This window comes from Wasmannia auropunctata, unplaced genomic scaffold (genome assembly GCF_000956235.1).
Source record: "Wasmannia auropunctata unplaced genomic scaffold, wasmannia.A_1.0 LD280250.1, whole genome shotgun sequence".
Classification (NCBI taxonomy): Eukaryota; Metazoa; Arthropoda; class Insecta; order Hymenoptera; family Formicidae; genus Wasmannia; species Wasmannia auropunctata.
In genome coordinates this window covers 22,564-31,837 of record NW_012082640.1, presented here as the reverse complement: position 1 = coordinate 31,837, position 9,274 = coordinate 22,564, and the positions used below count along the sequence as shown (strand labels likewise).

At 30.4% G+C, this 9,274-nt stretch overlaps 3 protein-coding genes across 4 annotated transcripts; 1 reads left to right on the top strand and 2 right to left on the bottom strand.

Moving 5' to 3' along the window:
- Positions 1 to 89: 89 nt before the first annotated feature.
- On the bottom strand, positions 90 to 1,324 carry LOC105461702 (ATP-citrate synthase-like; the record flags this gene model as incomplete). The annotated part of the gene is made up of 2 exons (XM_011708212.1): positions 90 to 804; positions 895 to 1,324. Coding segments are annotated over 2 exons (522 nt in total), but the record flags the coding sequence as incomplete, so codon positions are not given.
- Positions 1,325 to 1,437: 113 nt separating this feature from the next.
- Positions 1,438 to 4,045, top strand: LOC105461698 (WD repeat-containing protein 81-like). The gene is made up of 6 exons (XM_011708208.1): positions 1,438 to 1,606; positions 1,714 to 2,126; positions 2,207 to 2,500; positions 2,590 to 2,739; positions 3,546 to 3,652; positions 3,735 to 4,045. The coding sequence occupies exons 1-6, from the start codon at positions 1,486 to 1,488 to the stop codon at positions 3,964 to 3,966; spliced, it is 1,317 nt and encodes a 438-aa protein (XP_011706510.1). The 5' UTR covers positions 1,438 to 1,485; the 3' UTR covers positions 3,967 to 4,045.
- Positions 4,046 to 4,058: 13 nt separating this feature from the next.
- On the bottom strand, positions 4,059 to 7,948 carry LOC105461699 (RAD50-interacting protein 1). Of its 2 annotated transcripts, none has more exons than XM_011708209.1 (13): positions 7,756 to 7,948; positions 7,554 to 7,689; positions 7,243 to 7,481; positions 6,968 to 7,141; positions 6,753 to 6,887; positions 6,407 to 6,668; positions 6,092 to 6,317; positions 5,377 to 5,563; positions 5,152 to 5,317; positions 4,838 to 5,058; positions 4,589 to 4,754; positions 4,378 to 4,511; positions 4,059 to 4,296 (listed from the first exon to the last, which is right to left on the bottom strand). In XM_011708209.1, the coding sequence occupies exons 1-13, from the start codon at positions 7,803 to 7,805 to the stop codon at positions 4,113 to 4,115; spliced, it is 2,280 nt and encodes a 759-aa protein (XP_011706511.1). In that variant the 5' UTR covers positions 7,806 to 7,948; the 3' UTR covers positions 4,059 to 4,112. The 2 variants fall into 2 exon arrangements, with proteins under 2 accessions (XP_011706511.1, XP_011706512.1); XM_011708210.1 differs by having other exon boundaries at positions 5,377 to 5,542; positions 7,756 to 7,944.
- Between the last annotated feature and the right edge of the window lie 1,326 nt (positions 7,949 to 9,274).

The window sequence follows — 9,274 nt, the reverse complement described above, 5'->3', positions numbered from 1 at the left end:
TCGATATTTTCTCATTCATAGTGTGTTGTATGTACATGTTGAATAATGTTAAAATGTATAATCGAGAAATATTAAATAAAACTTCAAAGTAGCATTTATAAATATATATTTACTACTTTCTTTATAATTCACATAATTAGAATTGTGCATTGGTTAGTAGTATACAATAATGTAATAACTTATACAATTAATAATAAGTAGTTATAATAGTGTTCCTACTTACAATAGTTGCGACTGAAATTATGTTAGCTATAATTAGTTAGAAAATCAAACATTCCAATTTCACCGTCTAATGTCTAATTCAAACGAAAATGCATTAATGGAATGTGTTTAGTATATAGACATTTTAAAAGATTTGTTTATCTACATTCAATTATAAAGCTATAGTTATATGTGATTATATCATCATTTATCTTTTCATAATGTGCATTTTAGTATTTTTCTAATTATAAGACATTAATCAATGTCATAATAGTTCAAATTTAAAATTAACAAATTTGTTTTTAAAAATAAGAATATATTGTTTTTAGTGCAATGTGATTTACATTTCAATTGTGCGTATATCAATTTCAATATATACTTGATCAATACCAATGAGATTGATAATTAATGCTTTTTTTATATCTCATTTTTTAAGACGATCTTTGAACTAAGCGATTAATTATAAGACATTAAGCATTACATATTATATCATTATGCATTATTTAATGATTCAATTATATTGCTCAGGTAGTACGTAAGAAATATCATCCCAAGGATGGCGGTAAAGACCTTGCTTTAATCTTTTTTGATCCATGTAATGACCTAGAAGAAAAAGAATTCATTAGTGAATAATTGTACTTACTTATTTACGTAATGCGAATAATACATATAAATTCACAAGTATAACCATACCAATAAATCCTATACTTCGACCAAGGACAAATAAGCTATTTATGGCACCTATTTCAATATATTCTTGCGCCTCTTCTCTTGTAAAACTGCCACTGTTTCGCAGCATATCGACAAAAGAGCAAGCAATAATACCATCCACATTAAGAATTAAATTAGGCTTTTTGCTGGTTGTTATTTTTTCCACTTCTAGAGCATATTCGACTAAAGGTTTTGCCGGAAAATTCTCCAAGACGAATTCCTTGATAAGTTTCACACGCATATCTGGATTGTTGATAGACTTTACGCGATGGCCAATACCCATGATCAGTTCTCCCTTTTTACGTGTATTATTTACAAATTCCTGCGGATGTAAACCGGTGTCATATGCCTCAGAAAACATACGAGCTGCACCATCTAAGGCACCACCAAAACGGTCTCCCTGTGAATTAATATATCATTGAAACATCATTAAAGTATCATTAAATACATCATTAATATATCATTAAAGATATATATATATATATATATATATATATGTGTACTAAACTTCATTTACAGGCATTTGAAGAACTACGAACTGTGTTCACGACTGAGTTTGCTCACAAAGCATACATGCTTTTTTATAGATGTATTGACACTGAAATGATGGAACATATACTTAAAAATCACGAGCATATACAAGAGCTTTGTCACGATTATGAGCAAGGCATAAAAGCGACCACTGTAAATAATGGTAGATATCTTACGAAATGAGAAATTTGTATTCCTCAATTGTTATAATCGTTACAAATAATATTGAATTAATATATTCATATCATGTCCTTTTGTCTCATGTTAAAGATAATGCGGATAAGTATAATACTTCCGTGGATTGTGATGTGACAGAAAATGTAGACTCAATTGACAAAGGCGCTTGCAGTTTCGGGAATATATCTGTGATAGGAAACAGATTTGAGATACAAAAGGATGATACGAGATCTCAATCGTTGACAGAGACGAGTGTTATCGCCAGTCGCGAAACAACTTGTCCGTCATCCGCTGGTAGGCAATTACGTGGTAATTGGCTAGCCTATTGGGAACATGAAATAGGGAGACCGGAGAAAGATACAATATTTAACATAAAGCAGATAAAACTTCAGACTTTCAACGGACATACAAACAGTATAAGATGTCTTTATGTGTTAGATAATGAGAATAGTTTTATGAGTGGTGGTAGAGACAAAACTGTGAAGCTATGGAGTTTACGAAGCCAGGTAATGTATATTTTGTTCAAGAAAAAAATGTCCATCGTGCAATATAATAATATCCAGAATTATAATTTTACTGAAACTAGGGTGATGGAACTACAGTTTCATCGTGTCAATATACATATACCGGGCATAAAAAATCGATTCTTTCGCTTACATTCCTGGAATCTTTGAGATATGCAGTAACATGCGATGGCGTGATTCATTGTTGGGATCCTTTTATGGGTTCGCTCCTGGGATGTCCGGAAAGCAGTCGCCCTGTTCCTGTGAACACTTTAGCTTCGAGCCCTTCCCCATCTACAACTCTTCTTGCGGGAACAACCGACATTACTCTCAGAGTTATTGATTGTAGAACATTCCAATATGTCAATGAAATGAAAGTAAGCATAAAATATTGTATATAAATATTCAATATTGTAAAAATATTACTAATATTTGTATAAAGCTTAATATTAAATCATTCGATAAGATTTCCATGAATCCGACTGGTTTAATAAGATGTATCGCAGTGTCGCCCAGTGGTAACTGGGTTGCTTTAGGTCAAGCATCAGGGTTTTTGACGATACTCGATACTCGCACTGGTCTGATTATCGCATCTTGGAAGGGACATGAATGCGAGGTAAGAACTTATTGTTAGATCAACCAAAAATATCATGCACATTATGTTTTTATGATCATTTAAACGTTAATAATTTTGAAATTAATGAACATATCTGTACCCAATTTTTACTGAAAATAATTTAATAGATGCATATCTATAAAAATCTTATGAAAATCACATAGGTTTTAAACAAAAATCTGAAAATAGTCTTCTTAAATTTCGAAAAGGCCTCTTTTATTTAATAAAAGTTATTAACGTTTAAATGAGACATAAAAAACATAATATGATTATATAACAAATTCCAAAATTTCATTTATAAATAGTTGAAAGAGCATAATCTCAATAAAATAACAGTGATGAATGTCAGTTTAAAATTGATTTTTCGCATAAAAATAAATTTTTAACAAAGTAAAAAATATTAATTTTTGAAACTTCAGAAAATTCAAGGTGTGTGCTCACCTCTCTTTAATTATTTGAATACTAATAATTTTGAAATTAATGAACATATCTATCAAATTTTTATTAAAGATAGCTCAATATACAAGATATCTGACATTTTAGTGTAATCACTCATAAGCAAGTATAGCGAATTAAACTGAAGAAAAGCCTTGTACTATTTTGTGATTTTTGTAGTTATATACACAATATTGTATATATATATAAACATACAAAAGTCTATGAAAATCCATGGCATAGATTTTTCAAAACAAAATTCTCAAAAATAGCCTTTTTATTAGATTTTCAAATACTCCTTAATGGCTGTTAATTTCAAACTTTATATAAGAATTATCATTTTGTTTGATTATTGATTTTTAACATTACAGATATTGCAATTAGAAGCGATAAATGAAACCACTATAGTTAGTTCTTCTTTGGACCAAACTATAGCTGTATGGAGTGCAATAGATGGAAAACTTAAATTTCATATGAAGTAAGAAAACTTGTAATGTTATTATTTAAATTTAAAGTATACAAAATATAATTTACACAAATTATTCTTCCTCAATTTTCAGAGGCGCAACAGAACCTGTTCACTGCATGGCAATGCACGAACAGGCATTAGTGATAGGAACAACAGCAAATCGAATTGGTGTTTACACCGCTGTAGAAATGACTGCTTCATTAAGCTCATCCAAGTTGAGATCCGACGCTTTTAAAGGCATTCTTACTGCCATGGCTGTCCTTCCTCTTAATCGATTATTATTATTAGGCGCTGACAATGGTGGAATAACACTACTGTGTTAAGAGCGCTGTTTACATAGCATATGCTAAACATCATTAAATATATTACTGGAGGAAGAATAAAAAAGTATATTTAATTTAACAAATAGCGCGAATAATCTATTATAATAAATTTTATTTTTACACGATATATTCAAGTGAAAGATTTTCTATACATGGATAACGTCTGTTCTCATTGCTATTACTTTTAGAGCAAGTTTAGCAGACATTTTGTGCACTCCGACATCCGCTAAAATCTCTGCCGATGCATTTTTGTCATTATTATTTAGCGCTTCTTCAAGCAATATTGCTGAACCCATTAAGATATTTAAAAGTATACACGCTTCCTTGATTCTGGAACATCAAAATAGTTGAATTATGACATCTGATCTGTTTTAACGAATAAATGAATAGTTTTAATAATTTGAGACTTACAATGGAAAGTATGATTCTGGTTTATTAATATACAGACCAAATAATGGAAATAGATTTCTCAGAATATCGTATTGTAATTGTTCGGCACCACCGCTATTAAAATGATTTACTAGTACAACTTCTTCAAAGAGAAACTGTGGAAAAAATATTTGAAAAGATAGAAATTGTTTTATAAGAGCAATCTATTTTCTTTTATTCTTATCTTGCGTACTTGATCAAATTGAGCAGCCAAATTCTTCAAAGCTTGATTAAATAACGGCAAGGCAAGAACATTATGCAATATGTGAAGACGCGTAGTTAGTTCTTGGAACATGGGACAACCACTCGGGGTCACTGATAATGAAGCAACTTCTTTTGAAGACTGCATCGCAAACCATCTTGGAATAATGAAAAGTACTTCATATAGATACAATAACAATAAATGTAAAAAATAACTAATAGAGTGATGAAAATTTCTTACTTATCCGTTCTGTAAGCTCTACTTTTTGCTTTTACATCTAAAGCCACTGACTCGCTTATTTCATTTATCAATTCCTTTTCTAATCGTCGTAAGAGAACCACAGCTTCGTCAAATACAGTTCCCTCTATTTCTCCAATATTCTCGCTAACGTCGTTGCCTTTGTCAGTAGCATTTTCCACAGCTTCAAATTGCTTTTTGAAGAAATGCAGCTGCAAGAAGTGCTGCACAAACACAAGATTATGATATGTCATTTTTTTGATTGTAGAATGAAAATATACAATACATACACACAAAATGTATGAATATATACATACAACAGTCACGCCCCATTCTTCCAAAACGGTCGCAACATAATGTAGTGTATTGAGAATATATGGCATAAGCGATGTTAATGGATCTTCATAATTTTCATGTAACAGTTGTAACAACCGTACCCGCCAATCATCAATTAATTCCAATTGCAGCTCGAGAAACTGTAATCTTCAACGTAAACAATCAATATTAACACCTCTCGCTTTGAATGATTTCATATGACTTACCTGTGTCCAGGCTGAGGTAAATGTTTATATCTATCAGAAATTGTGGTAAGGAGCGTTAGGAAGGCGTCAGCGCATTCAGTAACTTTCATGTCATCTACATCAGGACTCGTCAATCTTTCCCACGCTGTACTCGAGCTTAATATTGCATCCATTTTTTCAGTTGCGTCTAAACAGGACAAATATATACCTATATATACTTTTAAGGCATGTATGAAATACGAAAATTTTTTTATATAGTCGAATCTCGATAACTCGAATCTCAAGGGACCAGAAAAAACTGTTCGAGTTATAGTTTTCAACTTATCGAAATTCGAGTAAAAGAGGGTTAACATATGCAAATTCGACTTACGGAAGCTTTGTACGAGTTTATTTTTAATTTTCCGATTATAACGACTTTTAAAGGAAAAAAAATCAATATTTAACAGTGAATTATTTGTTGCATACGATAAAAGTAAATAAACAAAATACCAGGCTATTATTCATGGTTACACATAGCTACAACTTTGAATTATAGAGGTGAACTTTAACTTGTAGAGTCTGGCTACTTTAAATTCGAGTTACAAAGGTAAAATATATATCTAAATGCCCGACATATAATTCGTGTTAAGGTAGATTTTGTTTCGATTTATAGAGGTTTTCCGCAGCGCGCGGAGCGCGTCTTATAGAGATCTTTGAGTTGTAGAGGTTCGAGTTATCGAGGTTCCACTGTACTTACATTTTTTCTCCATGTTTATCCATTTTACAAAAATATAAGCTTGCGTGAGAACGAAAATAGTAGCCGGTTGAGTTTGAGGATACAATAGAGTTTCCCGTAGCTCTCTCTCAAATCCCAAAGCTTCGTCTACCAAATGCGCAAATAGAGTGTCATCGTATTGCACTATGGGCAATTCGGAATGAAGTTTTTCAACAGCTAACTGAACTAGAGCGCGCATAAATTCAGCCTATTAATATATAATTAGTTAATATGATTAGTGTTAGCCAGAAATATGATACGGTCAATATCAGAATTCAATAAATTGTTCAGTCAAACCTTTATATCTAAGTATCCGTAACCTACAGAATCCGCTACAGGTTGAATGTTCTTATGCACCCATTGAACATGGTCTTTAATCCATGTTAATATCTGTGTAAAAAACCATTCTGGCTTATCTTGACGATTCGTTAATTTAGCTCCTGTGAAATGATAAATGAATCTCTGCCGAAGAGGACGTACTAAGAAGGCGATTGGTAAACTAACTGGTGCAAAGTCTGTTAACAGCACAGATGTTACCACAGGTTTTATCGTTTCTTCTCTGAACACATTAAGGACAATATGAGCAATCCTGCTAATTTACTTTTCAACAAAATCTAAAACAAATTATATATTACAAGGATACGGTAGTTGCAAATGAAAGAGATGTTCAATGAGTATCTTAAATCTTGTCATTGTCTCTGGCAAAGGTGTGTTGAATGAAGCGGCATTGGTTCCACAGAAAGGCCATTTTAGGGTCTTTAATAAATCATTGTACTCCCTGTAAATATTATATGCTTAGAGAGTATGCAATATACAAATTATGTTCAAAAACGTATGGAAAAAAAGGAAAAAACATACTTCGATAATTTTTCCTTGATTAGATTGTGCCAAAAGTGTAAAGTCTCATGAACAAAATTGACCAGATGATGACATGTAGACATTTGTAATTGGCAACTGATGTTTGTCAAGCTTGTATAAAGAGTTATCATAGACTGATCATCGCCAGATAACAGGAATGCCTCTATTTCATCGCTGAGTAAAAATACAATTACAACTATTTATTAGGTAAATCATAAACACCTTATATGTGTTACACATGTCATTGTCAACATCCTTAGGTAACTATTTATTACCTAATATTTTCTATATGTCTTATGAAGTGTAGATAGGATAATGACTTGTCCAGCTGACCTATCTTATCGATGACTTCTTGCAGCTCTAAATTTTTGTCATTTTCGCTAAACGTTTCCTCGATCATCTTGCTGAGGTTCAAACAGGTTTCCTGCAACTGTTCAACTTCACAATTGACACGTTCCACATGTTCAACCACTGCTTTTACCTTGGAAGGAGCAGTGGTTGATGCCATTGATAACTGTAAGTAAAAAACGATTGGTACATAATGTTTCATTACGTTATAACGCTATTTTGCTTTGTAAATACTGACTGATTTTTCAATCTCATCCTTCTCTGCTTTGAGATGCTCTTGAAAATCGTAAATTCCTTCAAGATTTTTTAAATTCGATCCCAAGTGCTCGTTAAACTTATGTATAATTTTTTGTTTTAGATCCATTATGATATTTCTACACAGCAAAAAGTTAAAGCATTCTTTATATATAAAAATAAATATACACACACGTTAACTTAACCTAAAGCATAATCTAAGGCTGCGTTCGGAAACATCACTCGAGGTGCCCATCAGTGCTCCTGTGTATCATGTTATCCTTCTTGTTCACCAATGAATAGAAAGGAGCATTGGCAAATGACAATTGGCTCGAAATCATGAAGCCAAACGAACAAGCTATGACGTCACAAGTGACGTATGTACACCTACGCGCTAAATTTGATCGCTCATCTTAATTACAATGTGCATTTTATATAAAATCTAAAAAAATTATTAATGTTTAATAGGTTGTAATTAAATATAAAGAGTATTGACAGAACAAATATTTTATTAAAATTGTGTAAACTTATTTATTTTATTATATAAAAAATAAAAATCATTTTATTTGGGAAAACAAAATATTATAAATGTATAATGATGTCACAAATCGTGACATCAAACCTTCAGCCTCACTTCTAAATTTTCAGCAAATGCTCCTTCTTATACTTTTTATTTTTTTGTTAAGGACAGATAATGCTTATAAACGCCAAAAGTATAGCCTTTATATTTTTGTGATTGTTGAAAATTTTACAGTTTACATTAGTTTTTTTATTTTGTTCTTATTAGAGGAATAATCAATGTATACACTGTTTACCATAAGAGTATATATATTATGACAAGCATATATATTTTATAATTTTTTTGAAAACAGTAAATTGATTTAAAATTTTACAGAAACAAAATACATTAATAAGCATTTTAGCAAAATTATATATTATATGACAAAGATATTATCTTTGAAATTCTGACATACATCTTTAAATAGTTGAATATTATTTAAAAAAACCAAAATAAAAATTTAATTATTTCCAAATTATTTCACGAAACTTAATTTATAATATTTTCATAATTCATTATTTAAATTTATTTTTTCGATATTTTCTCATTCATAGTGTGTTGTATGTACATGTTGAATAATGTTAAAATGTATAATCGAGAAATATTAAATAAAACTTCAAAGTAGCATTTATAAATATATATTTACTACTTTCTTTATAATTCACATAATTAGAATTGTGCATTGGTTAGTAGTATACAATAATGTAATAACTTATACAATTAATAATAAGTAGTTATAATAGTGTTCCTACTTACAATAGTTGCGACTGAAATTATGTTAGCTATAATTAGTTAGAAAATCAAACATTCCAATTTCACCGTCTAATGTCTAATTCAAACGAAAATGCATTAATGGAATGTGTTTAGTATATAGACATTTTAAAAGATTTGTTTATCTACATTCAATTATAAAGCTATAGTTATATGTGATTATATCATCATTTATCTTTTCATAATGTGCATTTTAGTATTTTTCTAATTATAAGACATTAATCAATGTCATAATAGTTCAAATTTAAAATTAACAAATTTGTTTTTAAAAATAAGAATATATTGTTTTTAGTGCAATGTGATTTACATTTCAATTGTGCGTATATCAATTTCAATATATACTTGATCAATACCAATGAGATTGATAATTAATGCTTTTTTTATATCTCATTTTT

Bases quoted from the DNA above. Each gene is read 5' to 3' on its own strand.
- LOC105461698 (XM_011708208.1), top strand. From the start codon at position 1,486: ATGCTTTTTTATAGATGTATTGACACTGAAATGATGGAACATATACTT. The intron at 2,501-2,589 runs GTAAGCATAAAA...TCATTCGATAAG, and splicing joins AATATGTCAATGAAATGAAA to ATTTCCATGAATCCGACTGG. The intron at 3,653-3,734 runs GTAAGAAAACTT...CTCAATTTTCAG, and splicing joins AAACTTAAATTTCATATGAA to AGGCGCAACAGAACCTGTTC.
- LOC105461699 (XM_011708209.1), bottom strand. From the start codon at position 7,805: ATGGGCACCTCGAGTGATGTTTCCGAACGCAGCCTTAGATTATGCTTT. The intron at 7,142-7,242 runs GTAATAAATAGT...ATTTTTACTCAG, and splicing joins AGACATATAGAAAATATTAG to CGATGAAATAGAGGCATTCC. The intron at 5,059-5,151 runs GTATGTATATAT...GTGTTTGTGCAG, and splicing joins AAGAATGGGGCGTGACTGTT to CACTTCTTGCAGCTGCATTT.